Source organism: Sciurus vulgaris (genome assembly GCF_902686455.1).
Source record: "Sciurus vulgaris genome assembly, chromosome: 1".
Lineage (NCBI taxonomy): Eukaryota > Metazoa > Chordata > Mammalia > Rodentia > Sciuridae > Sciurus > Sciurus vulgaris.
This window is the reverse complement of record NC_136461.1, coordinates 202,790,496-202,807,860: the sequence shown is the minus strand read 5'-3', so window position 1 is coordinate 202,807,860 and position 17,365 is coordinate 202,790,496. Positions and strand designations below refer to the sequence as shown.

Below are 17,365 nucleotides of genomic sequence, written 5' to 3'. Positions count from 1 at the left end.
TAAAGTACTTGCCTTGCAAAGCACAGGTCCTGGGTTCGATCCCCAGTACCGCACAAAAAAAGAAAAAAAGAAAAAAAAAAAAAAAAGTGCTAAATACTGTCACTTCCTCTCATATTTCATTGACTGCAGTAAGTCACATACTTATACCCAGCTTCAGAGGTGGCAAGGAAATGTAACCTCACCATATGCCTAGAAGAACTTAAATATTAGTGCATAGCCCCAACACAAATCTTTTGAAGAATATACAGATTATTCATAGTTAATTAGTACATTCACTTTTAAACAGATGCTAAGTTGCTCTGAAGTAATACTATTTTGAATCATGGGTTTTGATACTAAAAGGTAAACTAGGTAACTAGTAGTTATTTATTTAACTGGAGGAATCTCCTGATTTATTGGGAGATTACTTTTCCTTGTTCATTACATTTCCATAAGAATATTAAAGAAGATTTGATTTTGTGTTTGTTTATAACATAAATCTATTAGTAAAGAAAGATTCAAAATCATCCTCTATTTTTATTTTGAATAGTGGTGCCAATGTAAGGTCTAAAAAATCACAAGGGGCGTAATTGGTAGGACATGGTAACAAAAAGTATCACCATATTTTGGGTTATATAGACATGCACTAGAAGTTTTTAAAAAGTGTATAAATTTGGAAAATTTGCTACATGAGGCAGTACAAATGAATAATTATATTGACGTTCAACAGCTTCAATAAAAAAATTAAAATAAAATAAAATAAAATAAAAATGTCTAGAGATATTCTTAAAGAGCATTACAGATACTGCTGTGCCTACTGAAGAACATTTTGGAACAGAGGAATAAATGTCTTTATTTTATTCTCTTACTAGCACTTACCTATGGACCCTTTAGCAGCAATGGCAACAGCCTCCAACAGAACCTGAATAATACCTGCTCGAACACGTGGAGAATCTTTCTTACGAGCATCAAGGTGTCCTAAAATTTCCTGGATCACATGGTGAGAATATTGAGCCTAACAGGAAACCACAGAGTACAAAGAAATAAATAGGCACATACATCCCAGTGGGGTTTGTAAGAATGAAAATCTACGTACATTTAAATGGCCAGTGTGAGGGGATTGGTGCATTATGAAATAATATGGAGCCATTAAAAACCATTCCTTTCAAGAATAAATAGGGACACTGGATCTAGAGTGAAAAAGCAATATACACAATACATATTCCTAATCCCATCTGTTGTTTTTGGCAGTGCCAGGGACCAAACCCAGGACCTTCATATGCCAAGCAAGTGCTCTATCACTGAACCATGCCTCCAAATTTTCAATCTGATAAGGATTACACATCATTACTACTCTTCGATTGATGTCACCTGAGTTAAAAATAATACCATAACATTAAGCATAGCAATGATGATGACAAATGGCATTTCATTTTGAAGTAACCAGATTCTGGGTACTCTTCTAAGCACTTTTATATGTTTTCTATGCACAAATAGCACTAGGAGGTAGGTTCAACTGTTATTCTGTAACAATTTAATTACAAATGAGGCAGATTGTAGTTAACTTGCTGAAAGTCATGCACAAACTTGAAGGAAGGGTTGGACAATACATTCTAGTCCGATCTCAGAGCCCTGCTCTTAATCACCTTACTATCTTCGGCTAATCAATTTAGCATAAAAGTGTTAAACCAAATATTTTCCCTGTATCACATATGCCCTTCATATGTATCTGAAATGATGCTTATGAAATCCTTTTAGGATAAATCCTGCTTTAGGCTGAATATTGTTTTGAAAGAGGCTAAAATATTAATTATCTAATAATAACAAATACCTACCATTGTTTGGTGATACAGGAAATTGGCATCTATATGTAAAGGACAATATAAACAATCTCTCAGAAGTTTTAATGATACCAGGAAATTCCTAATGATTCCTAATTTAATGATAAATGGAAATTTCTCTTTTGGTGTATACTACCATGCAATTCTTGATTAATAGACTTCATATATGTTGTAATTAAAGTTATCTCTAAAGCAATGCTAAGGACCAGAATTTGTTTCTGAACATTTAGTCAACAAATAATTATTGATTTTCAGTTTTTTAAACTTTGTAATTGAGTTTATTAATTTACCTTACTTCTTGCAAAGAAGAACTGTATTTAGCAACTAAATCTGAACAAAGGAAGGTGAATGAATGAGAAATATAAGGCTGGAAAAGACCAGGAGAACAGCCTTAGATTACATCCACTGATTTTAAGATCTGCTTCTCACCTACTAAATTAAAATTAAATTTTAAAAGAGTACTATCCATCCCTATCCAAACTACCTTTGTAATAACTATCATTTAATAAAAATCTGTTTTATGCTAGAGATATAATATCAATTTCAGCAGTTAATTTAGACCACAAGTTCTGAAATAAAGTGATCAGAATTTGAAATCTGACTTCAATTTTTATGTGTCTCTCAATGAGTTATTTGAACTCTCTAAAGGTCAATTTCCTGGCCTGTAAAATGGTATTGATAATATTCGAAGGATAGGAAGGATTAAATGAGATAAAGCATGTAACGTAATTAGCACAGACAGCACTTGATAAATGGTAGCTTCTATTAGAATTTATAAATAAACCATTTACTGTACTCATTAAAATTTTTTCAGAGATGAAAAAATGGAGCTCAAAGAAGTTAAATTAATTTCCCAAGCCCACACAGCTAGTCCATCCAGGACTCAAATTCTACTATGACCTATATTAAAATCTGTGCTGCTTCTAATGACTTTATCTGCTTTAAAGAAATGACTTTTTAGGACATTAAAAATGTAAATAGTAGGCTGGGTGTGGTGGCATACATATATGGATTATAATCCCAGTGGCTCAGGAGGATCACAAGTTCCAAGCCAGTCTCAGCAATTTAGCAAGACTATAAGCAACTTAGTGGGACTGTCTCAAGATAAAAAATAAAAAAGGCCAGTGATGTGGCTCAGGGTTGCCCCTGGGTTCAATCCTGTTATCAGAGAGAAAAAAAAAAAAGAAAGAGAGAAAGAAAGAGTAAATAGTGTTACAAAAATAAATGCACAATGAAGAGCACCACCATAAAATCATATAATTCTTTTTATTAGATGTTTTTTCATCAAAGCAAGTAAGAAATTAAGTGGTAATTGAAAATAGATGAAATATTAAATGAAGAATATTTTCTATCCTACCGATCATGTATTTACCTATACAGAACCAAAATTACTTATAAAAAAATACAATAGTTAACCAAGCTTACCTGAATAGAATACATTATAATTTTAAAGCAGTGAACTGCAAATTCATTAGGATCCCACAGTTTGTGATGATCTAAATGCCTGTGAATAACAATTAAAAATTACTTTAAGAATTCCCTATTTTTATCATACTTCCTTCCTTTAGAACATTCAACAATATGAAAAGCTTAATAGAAAGTTATCTAAAAGAAAATTAAGGTTTTCACTTCCAGAAATACGATACATATTTTCCTCAACTGCCAACCCTTGTTACAAAACAACAACAAAAAACCTGGCTGAGTATAAGACTATAAATACCTAGATGGGGCAAGAAAGAAAAGTCCCTCAGTCCACATGCCACAAGAGGCAAACACCTGTACAGGTGAATGTACACAGACTCCAGCAGGGTCCTAAGCATACCTTCTGAACTCCACTGCCCAGAACTGGCGGTTCCAAAGATTCTGGACACAGAAGTCTAGAGACAAAGCTCAGGATCCACCCAAGAAAGGCATGCTCCCAGATCAGAGGTCCCTACAGCAATTCAGGACCCTAAGAACCTCTTAGGGAAGAACCTCTGGTAGTAGGAGCCTGTTGGGAAGCTTGACTGAGGCCTTGGCTCTGAGGGGACCACGAAAAACAAAAGCCCTTCCCGGTTTCCGCCTCACACATATGCCCTCAGCCAGAAGAAACGTGGGAGTCTAGGAGTCAGGCAATTAACAACACACTATTTTTCTAGACATTTAGTAAGAAGGAAGTACAAGGAAAGGGAGAGGAAAAGAATTTCCAAATAAATTTGTTTCTCTAAATAAAAGAGTCATCTCCTTAGGCCAGTGATTCTCAAATCATGTTCCTCAGTGTGTTTCAAAATCACCTTAGGATTGGGTTGAAACCAACAAAGCAAAAAACAACAGATTTCCAGGCTACTGCAGTTCAGTCACCAAGATCCACGGGTTTGAGGGCCTAAAATCTTATATAATAAGCATTTCAGGGATTCACAAGCACACTACATTCTGAGAACCACTGACCTGGATTCATATGAACAATCTATTATTTATGAAATCTTTCTGAACCAGGTAGAGAGTTCACTGATAGAACACTCATGTACAACAGGGAAGGAAAGGCAGAGCTACAGCCAAACCAAGCTGGCTGAGAGGTGTGAGAATACAAATGAAACAAAACAAACAAAAACTTCAACTTAAGCAATTCTAAAGTGAGAACTGACCACACAAAAAAATTTTAATTTTTGGACCAAAAAAATCTTAATTTCTATGCTATTGCTTCAGTCCTTGAGTCTTCTTGTTAAGAATTTTATTATGATAACCTACTAACACACCCTGGTTCAAACTCATCCTACATAGCTCTATCTCATTAATATTTTCAGAGGGCAATTCTGGTCTATTCACAACTTTGAGCCAAGATCTCCACTCATTACCTAGAGACTTAAATACAAATGTCAAGATCTCTTCAGCAAAGCCTTAACCACCTTCTTCTCTTTATCCTACACTAACCCCTGAAAAGTGTACTCAAAACTCCAGCCAATGGTACCAGTATCTTGTGCTTACTGTTGCTTAAAAATTTGATATTCAGAATTTCTATAAAATCATTTATTTTCTTCACTAGATCAAGTAACAATTGAAATAAAACCAACTACAATGTTAAAATAAAGAATTCTTTATTCCAGATCAGTTTTTGATATCTATTTCCACTACCTAAACAGTCACCACCTCTAAATTTTCAAATAGACATTAATTCTTTGAACTGCCAGATCATTTCTTGGCCTTTTCTTATAATCCATACTATATTATAATTATTGTGTATGTCAATCATCCATCAAGTTTGTAATTCATTATATATTCCCCAAATACCTGGTACCTTATTTGCAGAGTACATCGAGTATTTAAGTAGCTAAAATGTAATTATATTAATATTTAATTTAAACTAATACATAATCAGAATTTAAGTTCAAATTCCTCATAGACTATAGACTACTACAAGTTACTCAATTCAAGTATAGTTAATTGGTAGCCTTTTTTCTAGGCTAGCTCCCTAAGACCTCATAAATTATCTCTCAGTAAGAATACTAAGATAAAAATGGAATTCTGATATTAAGTCAGATATTGAACATTAAAAAGTAAACCTGACTTTAGTATACTTATCACAATTCTGATTATTTTTTAGTAAAGTCTACAAAGTCTTTAAAGAGTACCTCTCAATGCTGAATAAGCAGGCAGGATAGGAGGAAGGATCACAGATCCCTTTGAAAATCTAATACCTCTCAGATTTCTAAATATAATTTTGTGGTTTACAAATTCTTGTAACTAAAGTTTAACTTTGAACTCAAGGATAGAAACATCTCCCCTAAATAAAGAATTCAGGATATTATATTCAGAATACTTGATATACGCTAAATTATTACAGTCAGAAGGGGGGAAAGATAAGGTGAATTTTAACAAATTAGAGTGGCAAAAAATGTCCAGAAATAAAACTAAATAATACAGAGCAGATCTACCATCTGATAATTAAGTGGGAAACACAAGTATTGACAAGGCTTGAGAGATAACGTTTATGCGGAGAAATTTAAAGCTCATAATTGTATTCTGTATGGAAGACAGCATATGAGTAAAAAGAAAGTTACTCAGAGAAATGACAATGATGACAGTAAACACAAAAGCCAAGAAACAGAAACCAGGAAATAGGAGGAACTGACCACGTTAAGTTAATAAAACAAGATATATAACACTTGGACACTCCTTTAATAATTCACTGTACATATACACCTCAAGGTATGTAAGTAGATATTCAGTTAAATGATGTATATGACATTAAACACATTATTACACTTTATATTTAAAGGGAAAAAAACAAGTTAAGTGACTGAACCAGCATGATGCAAATGCTCGAGATGTGACTGGATCCTATGCGACTCCACAATGCTACACTGTTCCAAAAGTAACTCGCGCATACCAAAAAGTCTGTCCTCTGCAAGAAAATTATAGAGAATTAACACGGCAGAGTCACAAACAACCAGAAAAACAACTACTTACGCAAAAACTGGTCTAACAGCATTATTCATATTCCCAAAAGTGGCTCGACCCAACAGCTCTCTGAAACAGTTCTCAGCCAGCACGGCGGGATTCTCCTCTTTATCAGCTGCAGAAGGAGAAGAAGGAGGGCCTATGCGACTGAAAAAAGAAGGAAATCAAGAAAAATTAATATACAAGAATTCTAATATTAGTTCTTATGCTTAGTTCTCAGAAATGCTAATATGGCATTTTCTTTTTTATCCCCAAATAACTTTAAAGCTTAATTCTAATGTTATGAATCTAATACCAAAAAACTAATTATATAATGTTTCAAATAAGGAGAACTAAACTTAGCTGGGAACCTGTTTCCAACACACCGTCCTTTACCCAATGTAAAGCACTGAGCAGTTGACCACTTGTTCGTGTTCATACACCTTCACGTTCACGTGAAATCTCAATAAGAACACAGTGTCCGGGGTTCCATCAGGTATCCCAGATTAACTCCACGTGAGCAGAAATACAATGCACTAGAAAACCACGATCAACCTCTGATTAGAAAAAATTAAAAAAGCTAATTGGAACAATTACATATGTAGAAGTCTTGGTGGATAGCATTTGTCTGGTTCACATCTTGAAACATTATTAGGCTAATTATATGCACCACTAATAAAACAAAATATATCTATGGCACTGTAATTACAACAGGGGAAAATACAATTTCTTAAGATTTAGCAAATAGTGGTCTCTGCTTCCTACGTGTTACTTATGTTAGCACTGAACAATAAGAGCCATAATTATGGGAAATAGATTTCCAACTAGTTCACGGCTTTTTAAATTATAAATATTTTGACAGAAAAATTTTGGCCTCAGTTATAGTGCCAAGAATAGGAAAAAATGTCAAAGGAGTTAAAGCACAGCAAGTTTCCCACATTAGAAAAGGATTCCAAACGTGGAGATAGACACACCTGAAAAATTAAGAATAAATTCTTTCAGTAATTAGCATAAACTAAGTAAGCACAGAAGTGTTATCACCGTTATCAATTTCTAGATCATTTGAAAATTACCAATAAAAATTTCAGGACTACAGAATTAAATCTCTTTTAAATTTATTTCAGTTTTTCCTCTTCAAACTATAAGAAGCAAGCAGGTCAGGAAAATAAGCCAAACTGGAGAACTGTGCTGTTGAAGCTCAGTCATACACCACAAAAGTGTGAGGGTGATTAAAATGCCTGAGCGGGCATTTGAAAAAGTGGAATGAAGTACATCATTCATGCAACTCAATGTCTGTGGGGTGGGGGGACGTGGACAGAAAATCAGCATATATCCAAAAATAAGCATAATGTGATCACTAGAATAATTATTTTCCCAGAAAGGTACGGTATTTCTAAACTCAACCTCATGAGACTAGTACTTAGTAATACTAAAGAAAGCATCCTTATCCCAGGGAGCGCGCACACACATGCACATACACAAAAGCAACATAGCCTCAACCCCAACACGTTTATTCCATACCTGTCAACTTCTTCTATCTTCTGCATGTTAAAAAGAAGGGATGGTACAATCTTATCCATGTGCTGAGGTTCCCAAATTGTAGCACGAAGTTCATCATTAACTGTTTTGCGAACCACACCCTGAATACCTCTTATTCCAGCAATTCGAATTCTATAAAGAAGTAAAAAATAAACCATGAAAAAAAGGTATTTAAAGCAACTCTTTTTGCCTAGCCAAAAGAACGGATTTCAAGTAAATATGGCTACCTTCACAATAAAATACCTTAAAATAACACACAGTAAGTCTAAGTGGTTAAAATCTTCAAAAATCTAAGCTAGAAAAAGAGGCTTATATTGAATATCATCTTTTTAAAATTAGTATTTAAAGTTTAAAAGGATTTTAAAATATTGAAATATCTACTCCATGTATTATTTTTTTACTTAAAAAACAAGCAAGGGTACAAATTTTCCTAAGATGATAATTGTGATAGTTATAACTCAAACTAATATGAAGTAGATTCTTTTTTTTGGCCTAGAAGTCTCAAAGTTAAGTAGAAAAAGGATTTCACAGTTCATGAACACCTGCCCTGCCTCTTCAGATGCCTCTCATTGTTCCTAAGAGCTCCTCACCACTTCACACGTGCTCACACACGTCTACAGACATATATGTATTATCAAATACGTATGTTATTTAAAAGTTATCAATATAGTGAAAGAATGCTCCCCTACCCTGCCATCCCAATCCATAGTCCCTAATTTTCTCAAGCTCTTCCTTGCTGTTCTTGGGCGGGGCGGGGGGGGGGGGAATCTTTTAAGTTCAAGAATGAGAAAAGTAACTAAAAAATAGCTTACAAAAGCTTCAGAGGAATAGTCTCAAGCCAGACACCTGATAACCATCTATCTTAAACACATATTCCTTCTAGCCAAATGCTTCCTTTTTTTTGAATTGTAATTATTTACTTCCTTTTTTCCTACTATCTGTAACAGTTACCAACTAGAGGTTTATTCAGCTTACCTAACACTGTCTTTCAGAAACGGCAAATCAGTTTAAAGAATGGAAGATATGGGGAAGGGGCATGATACTGCTGTACAAACCCATGGAAAAAGACTTCAGGCAAAGAGCAGCAAAAGGGAAGGGGAGATGGCAATGATATACCACTGAACAGGTGAGGAAAGTGAATTAGGAGACATATTCATAAGTGAACTGGTGACCGAGATGCCCTTCAATTGACAAATGGATAAAGAAACTGTGGCATATAGACACAATAGAATATTACTTGGCCATAAAGAAGAATAAAATTATGGCATTTGCTGGTAAATGGATGAGGTTTGGAAATATCATGCTAAATGAAATAGGCCAAGTCCAAAAAACCAAAGGCCAAATGTTTTCTTGGATAAGTGGATGATGATATATAACGAGGTGGAGTGGTAGGGAGAAGAGAATAATGAAGGAAGGAACTTTGGATGGTGTAGAGGAAAATGGGGTGGGAGGGGGTGGAGGATGGAAAGATAATAGAATGAAACAGACAGTATTACCCTATGTATATGTATGATTACATAAATGGCATGAATCTACATTATATACAACCATAGATATGAAAAGTTATACCCCATTTGTGTATAATGAATCAAAATGTAGTCTGTAAAAATAAAAAATATTTTAAAAAATAATTTAAAAAAAGTGAATTCGGAGACAAGACGAATTCTGCCTATTTCAAAGATGTGCCTACATATGCTGTTTTCTGAAGTATGAAGAAGTCTTCAGAGACTCTTAGACACCTATTGTAAGTGAGCAAGCCTACCATTACTACTAAAAGTGTTTGCTTACATACCTGCTGCTGCTCCTTTGGTGACAATTAAGGTCAAGCTCAAAGTGGAACAGAACATATGAACAGACAAGATGCCACCTGTCATTCCTTGTGGAACAGTACCTTAAATGGGTTAGCAGCAGATGGTGGTCCCCTTACTGGGGGCTAAGCACATGTGTGACAGTGGTGACTACCAATAGCTAATATGGTGCCACAGCTAGCATTCAGTCCAGATCTAAAAGCTGGCCTAACTAGCATTTACTAGCCATGAGCTTCAAAGGCATTTAACAATTACATCAGTAAAACGGAATATTTATTGTGCTACAGCATAGGACCACTGTAAAGATTTAAATGAGTTAATTAACAGGAAGTGCTTAAACAATAATTGATCCTCAGTAGCAATCAACAAGTGTTAGTTGCTCCTGCTATTGTTATTCGCCATGAAGATGATGATGATGATGATGATGACTTCTGCTACAGCTGAAGTGCTTTAGGAAATCAACTGGAGCTGTGATGCATGAGTTCACAAATGAGCATCATTTCTATATGGCAAATATTTTAAGAAAATATTAATAATTAACAGCCCACCTCCTACTGTCTATGTCTCTCTGGATCCTATATGGCAGGGTTTTGCTAAAAATAAAGGGATAGGAGCTAAGGAGTATAGTTTAGTGGTAGGGTGCCTGCACAGCACAAGCAAGGCCCTTGGTTCCATCCCTAGTATAGGAAAAGAAAAAGCACTGATAAAAAGTGTCTAAGTCAGCCCAGTGCATTGGCACACTCCTGTAATCCCAACAGCTCAGGAGGCGGAGGCAGGAGGATCAAGAGTTCAAAGCCTGTCTCAGCAATTTAGTGAGGCCCTACGCAACTCAGTGAGAACCTGTCTAAAAATAAAATACAAAAAGGGCTGGGGATGTGGTTCAGTGGTTAAGTATCCCTGGATTCAATCCCTGGTACCAGAAAAAAATAAAAAGTTATATCCTGAAATGGAACATGGAAATAAACCTAAGTAAGAACTAAACAGGTTTTATTTAAGATGAAGCAAGAAAAACTTCAATTCCCCTAGGTATCTTAAACCATTTTATTTTACTTATTTGTTTTACATGATTCAAATGAAATACTGGTATTTGGGAACTTCAAATTATTACATAATTCCTAGAATTAGCAAAAAGTACTATAAGTCTTTGATATGTGTACAGAAATTTTCAAGCTTCCTTTTGTTGGAACTAGGGGTTTAGCTCAGTGGTGGAGCGCTTGGGTAGCATGTGAAAAGTCCTAGGTTAAACCCCAGCACCACCAAAAAAAGAAAAGAAAATGTTTCCAGCTTTCAAGTTTGTTTGTTTGTTTTTTGTAAACACTGATGAAAAACATTACATGAAAAATTTTTTAAAAGACAAGACATTTCACTAGGGGGCAATAAATACCAAAAAGTAAAGAATCTGCCTTACTACCAATTTTTTAAATTTCTTTAACTGCATCCTTTCAGATCATAGATATCAGAAAGAATTTTGCCTGCTCTCTTCGTATGTGAAATGTTTTTTTAAAAAATATTTTTACATGTCCTTTAATAGAAAAAAGAAGATATTAACTGGGATAAACAGAAAATTAATTATTATAAGGCAATTACTGTATTTGTACCTCCAAAGTTTCACACTTCATAATAAAGCATTAAAAACAGGACTCTTCATGACCCACCAAACTGAGGAAACAGTATACTAACAGACTAATAAATCACATCTGAAAAGTGACCATTAAATTACCTCTCGCCTTTTTTCTCCAAATTAAAATAACTTTCACATTTATTTTCGTTCATGGAAACCAATATTGTAGCTTGCAGACTCCAACTAAAAGCTAGTTATAGTGCTACAAGTTCCCTTAGTTATTGTAAAATAAGTAAAAATTATAAAACATGCTATATCTTGATTACTAACTGCTTATAATAACTCCCAGAATTCAGGCCAATTACTTTTCATTCTGTATATTACAGTGATGAATTAGCTCAAACTGCTTTCTATATTTACCAAGGTCATTTTGACTTTAATTCTTAACTTTAAAATACCTCATTTTTGTGTAGATATCAACTGGTCTAGGGATGTAGCTCAGTGGTACAGTGTTTAGCACATGATTAAAACCTGGATTCAATCCCTACTGCCACCAAAAAAAAAAAAAAAAAAAAATTTACACTTGATATAGATATCAATGTATAGACTGGGTTTGTTATTAAGTGTTCAATTCCAGATTTTTACTACGTACCTCTAGAAATGCTAAAAGTGTTTAAATACACGTCAGTAGTCGTGACGATCTCAGACTGACAATGATGCAATATTATGCAATCACTTCATTCAATATATCTCTTTATTGATTCAAAAGGATTTATTTAGAGCCTACCATGTGATACAACAGTCCTCAAAAACAAAGGCCTTGTGCTCCTGAAATATGTATTCCACAGAGGCGCAAGAAACAGACAAGAAGACACATTAAGAAGAAAAAGGAGTAACCGGGGTGGGGTGGGAGGGCTTAATAAAAGGTGGCCAGGAGGGAACTGTTGGGATACGGTGGTATCAGAGAGAAAATCTGCACAAATAGAGATCACAAGCCACGTGGGTAATCAGTTGTGGCAAAAAACCAATGTGTCCAGAGGTCCTGAAGAGAAGTGTGCCTAAAGTATTCAAGAGACATCAAGCAGATCCATTTGAGAGATGAAAGCAGGAGGGAATGATAGAATGACAGGATCAGAGATAGGCAGGGAGAGCATGAAGGAACATTCTGGCTACAGTAAAAACTGAATTTTACTGACTGAATTAGGAAACCACTCTGATTTTGCAATTTCAGTCAGTTTTATCTTCTACCAGCAATGAAAAGCTGTTTCACATTCTTATTTTCTTTAATAATCATTATGTAATATATAAACATGATATTTCTCTATAAATTACTTACTATAAGTCATAAAATAAAGTAATACATACTCTGTTCGTATTTCTGGATCACTATGACAGGAATGACACATGGCACTGAATCGAGACACAAAAAAGTCATAACGTCTGTGATAAGATGGTGTATCTTCTTCAATATTTGCAAATTTGACAAACTAAAAAACAAAAACAACAATGCTTACAATATACTTCATCTTTCTGAATGTGCAGAACAAATCCATTTACTTTCAGCATCTGTTATACTAACAAGCAATATCCAAATAAGAAGCAAATGAAATGTAAGACTTATAAATACTGCATACACACAAAAGGAATTTTTTAATAATGAACTTTCAGAAAACCAAGGATACAGCATTCTAGACATTAAATGTCATCTTGTAATATCCAGCTACCTTTGAGTGACTGAGCCCACTCTCTGGAAGGAGCAATGTTGCTCTAACTCCTCTCTATATTTCCTCCACTCTGATGATGTCTCTTTCAGTGAAGAGCTTAATAAGGCCACAATCTCTACATAACAGTATTTCTTAATTGTGGGGAGAAAATCTTCCTTGACAGGAAGACACATGAGTGAACAAACTTCACACAAAAATGGGACAAGAAAAGGAAAAATAACTGAAGGAAACTTGACAGACTCAGTAGAAAAGAAAAACATGGAGATGGTAAAATTTATTCTACTTCCTTTCTGTGTGTATGTATCTCCCCAGATGTTTAGAAAACTGAATATCCCACATGTGTCACAGACCCAACTCCTACAATTCCTTAATATGCACTTTTTTTCTTAGTTTTCTCATTCATTTATTACTTCTGTATACCAGACAGCCTATACACAATAAACTGTTAGCTTATTTACATATTTAAATATATATAAATAAATACCTGCCAGGATATAGACTGATGACTTCAAAAGACAAAAAAGTATCATTCAACCAAAGTATCACAATCATCAAATTCCTAACCTCTGTTGTAAACAAAACTGAAATAAATGAAATAAATTTAAATAAATGAGGTATGATATTAAAAAGGTTTTAAAATAGTTTGGCTTGAGCCTTGATTTACCATTCTGAAAAGGGCCACAAATACTATACCTGGTTCAGATTAAACTCATAAGCATCAACTATTCTGCAGCACATCAATGCATGCTAAGTGTTTTCTCATGAGTCTTTTTTTGGGGGGGTGGGGTACCGGGGATTGAACTCAGGGACACTCAACCACTGAGTCACATCCCCAGCCCTATTTTATTTAGACAGAGTCTCCTTGAGTTGCTTAGCTCCTTGCTTTTACTGAGACTGGCTTTGAATTCTCGAATCCTCCTGCCTCAGCCTTCCGAGCTGCTGAGGTTACAGGCATGCATCACCACACTCAGCATGAGTTCTTACTCAGTCATTCCAAGAACTCTGAAAGGGTGCCATTATCCCCACTTTACAGAAAGAATACTAATGACCAGAGATTAAGACATTTGTCCAAAGTGACACAATTACTGAATGTTGAAACTGCCATTATAGTCCAGGGATTTAGCTACAATTCTCAATATTCCTATTTTACATATTACCATATGAAAAGTTTTGGAAAATATTGTACCAAATATTTATATTCTTTATTAAAATAAACCATGAGTAACATGGGAAAATACTCAAAAAATTAAACAGAAAAACAAAAAGGTCTATGTTTCCCATTTTCTAATCTATTAAAAGAAATTAAAGTATTAAAAGACAACTTCTGAATTTTGGAATTACAGGTGACTATGACTTCAATTTACTCATTTTTTAGCATTTTCCAAATTTAATGCAATAAACACATTGTTTTTAAAATCAGAAAAATAAATACAACAAAAGTCTCCATTAAAATGTTCAATGTTCTGGGGAATTCTTAGGAGAAAAAAATTCATTCTGTTTTCATTTACTGAAAGTCACAAATAAATGTATAAGCTGAGAAATCATTTACAGAAGCAGCCCCAATTGCCCTTGAGCAAAAAAGAGCAGGATAAAAGGGCAGCTCGCCCTCCAGGAGAATTGTATGAAGTGGAGAAGGTCAACTAATTCCCCTAATTCTGGAAACTCTAGCAGATTTTAAACTTGTCAGGTTTTAGAATAAACGTTATGGGTTTAAAAAAAATATTGTCATTACAGACTTATTACATGCAAGAATGGAGAAAATGAGGTGTAGTACCATCATGCAGAGAGTATGAACCGGCTGTGTTAGATGGATCTGGATTCAGGCACCATGTTTACTAACTACACGTGTGACGTGTGAAATAGAATGCCTAACGTAAAGGGTTGGTGAGAAAGAACAGGCAGCACCATGCCTTGTGCATAACATATATGCAATAAAACATATGTCCTATTTTTTCCACTTAAAAATTTAGGTGGGGTATTAAATATATTTCAAAAAAGACACAAGAAAGGCAGGAGCAATGCAGTTTCTCACCCTAAATACTAGTAAAATTTGGGGACTGATAAAACCTTTGCTGCAGGGACTATCCTGTGCACCACAGGATATTCAGCAGCATCTCTCAACTCCTCAATACCCCTGTACTCCAACCTATACTGTATAAATTAAAAACATTTTCAGTACTTGCCAAATAATCCAGGGAGGGGAGAGAGGGAAGAGAGCTGTCCCTGGTTGGGAAGCACTGCAACCACTGCTTCAGTGTAGTGAATGGTTTCAATGACTGGTTCTCTGGGAACAACTGTCAATGCTCATAGAAAATGGTTAAGATTAGCAGTAAGGCTTGAAAAAACTGAGATGGGTCAACCAAATACAAGAAGAGGGAAAAAAGGAAAGCAATCTGTGATTTCCTTAAGTCTTTTTTTTTTTTTTTTTGGTGCTGGAGATTGAACCCAGGGCCTTGTGCTTACCAGGCAAGCACTCTACCAACTGAGCTATCTCCCCAGCCCGATTTCCTTAAGTCTTAATCCACAAAAATGACTGAGTACTTATACTGTAAAGAACATAAGCTCTGGAGGAACACCTAGGACTGAACTGCCATATTAAATATGACACTACTTCACTAGGTCTTTGGAAGTTATTTAGCTGCAACTTCTTATATATAAAATGTTAATACTTTTAATCTTCAAGAGTTTCATAAAAATTAAATGACACGAGAGCCTTTCTGCACACAACCAGCTCTAAGTCCCTGAGCAAGCGTGTGGTGAGCTCCAGCCTGCCCACAGGTTGCTTCAGAGACCAGGACAGGGCAGCCAGGGACTTCCCCAAGTAGCCCAGCTCCCTCCGACAGGAAGTGCCTTACCAGGCTCCAGGCTAGCTTCTCGGAGCAGACCGCCCAGTGACAGCCTTTCTACACAGAGCCAGCCAAAAGTCCCCACCCAGCGGAGACCTCCGACCCACAAGCAGCCTCTGGGACCAGGGCAGGGCAGCCAGAGACCTCTCCAGGCAGTCCTGCCCCCTCTGGCCACAGGCTTTTTCCATGGGGCAATGCAAGATGGTGGACTAGAGGGTGACTGCATCTCCAGTCGCTCCAGAAGCCAGGATTCAAGAAGGGGAGGCATTGAGAGACTCGGACTAAAATAGAGCCACAGGGTGAGTCTCCCTGACCCCCACCCGGTGAAGCTCAGCCTGGGTGGCAGGTCCGGATTCGGGCAGCTTATCAGAGTAGGGCAGGGCAGCTAGAGTCTTCTCCAGGCAGACCTGGGCACTCCAGCGGTGGGCTCGTCCCACACGGCCAGCTTCTCAGAGGAGGCCACCCCAGTGAGAGCCTTTCCACACAGAGCCAGCTCCAAGCCCTGGAACCAGTAGCGGGCTAGGGACAGCTTTCTTTGGAAGTACTGCATTATCAAGTTACTCTAAGACTTCAGACTACTGAAGGCTGAGGTGATACACTGGAAATCTACAGGGATACTATAAGCAAAGAGAGGAAATCTGCAATATCACAGAGACCCACTGACATCTGACCAATATGAGAAAACAAGGGAAGAAAATGTTGCAAACAAACCTAGATACTATATCAATAAAACTCAATGACAGCAAAGCAGAAGAAATGTCAGAAAGGGAGTTCAAAATGTACATAATTAAAACAATCAGGGAAGCAAACGAGGAGATGAAAGAGCAAATGCAGGCATTGAAGGAGGAGATGAAAGAGCAAATGCAGGCATTAAATGATCGCACCAATCAACAGTTAAAAGAGCAAATACGGGAAGCAAGAGATCATTTCAAAAAGAGTTAGAGATACTGAAAAAAAATCAAACAGAAATCCTTGAAATGAAGGAAACAATAAACCAAGTTAAAAACTCCATAGAAAGCATAACCAATAGGACAGAACACCTGGAAGACAAAACTTCAGATATTGAAGACAAAATATTTAATCTTGAAAACAAAGATGACCAAACAGAGAAGATGGTAAGAAATCATGAACAGAATCTATAAGAATTATGGGATATCATGAAAAGGCCAAATTTAAGAATTATTGGGATTGAGGAAGGCTCAGAGAAATAAACCAAAGGAATGAACAATATATTCAATGAAATAATATCAGAAAATTTCCCAAAGCTGAAGAATGAAATGGAAAACCAAGTACAAGAGGCTTATAGGACTCCAAATATACAAAATTGCAACAGACCCACACCAAGGCACATTATTATGAAAATACCTAAATACAACATAAAGACAGAATTTTAAAGGCCGAGAAGAGAAAAGAATCAAATTACATTCAGTGGGAAACCAATAAGAATATCAGCAGATTTTTCAATCCAGACCCTAAAAGCTAGAAGGGCCTGGAACAACATTTTGCAAGCCCTGAAAGAAAATGGATGCCAACCAAGAATCTTATACCCAGCAAAACTTACTTTCAGATTTGACGATGAAATAAGATCCTTCCATGATAAACAAAGCTAAACGAATTTACAAAAAGAAAGCCAGCATTGCAGAACATTCTC

The 17,365-nt window shown here is 35.8% G+C and overlaps 1 protein-coding gene across 3 annotated transcripts in view; it reads right to left on the bottom strand.

Annotated features, from left to right (window-relative positions):
- EFR3A (EFR3 homolog A) overlaps positions 1–17,365 on the bottom strand; it is a 99,168-nt gene that overhangs the window by 41,236 nt on the left and 40,567 nt on the right. For all 3 annotated transcript variants that reach the window (XM_079118483.1, XM_079118482.1, XM_079118484.1), the window contains 5 exons: positions 12,510–12,631; positions 7,758–7,907; positions 6,267–6,404; positions 3,246–3,324; positions 859–994 (listed from right to left, as the gene is read on the bottom strand). In XM_079118483.1, the coding sequence (XP_078974609.1) occupies positions 859–994; positions 3,246–3,324; positions 6,267–6,404; positions 7,758–7,907; positions 12,510–12,631 (625 nt within the window). The remainder of the gene's footprint in view (positions 1–858; positions 995–3,245; positions 3,325–6,266; positions 6,405–7,757; positions 7,908–12,509; positions 12,632–17,365) is intronic.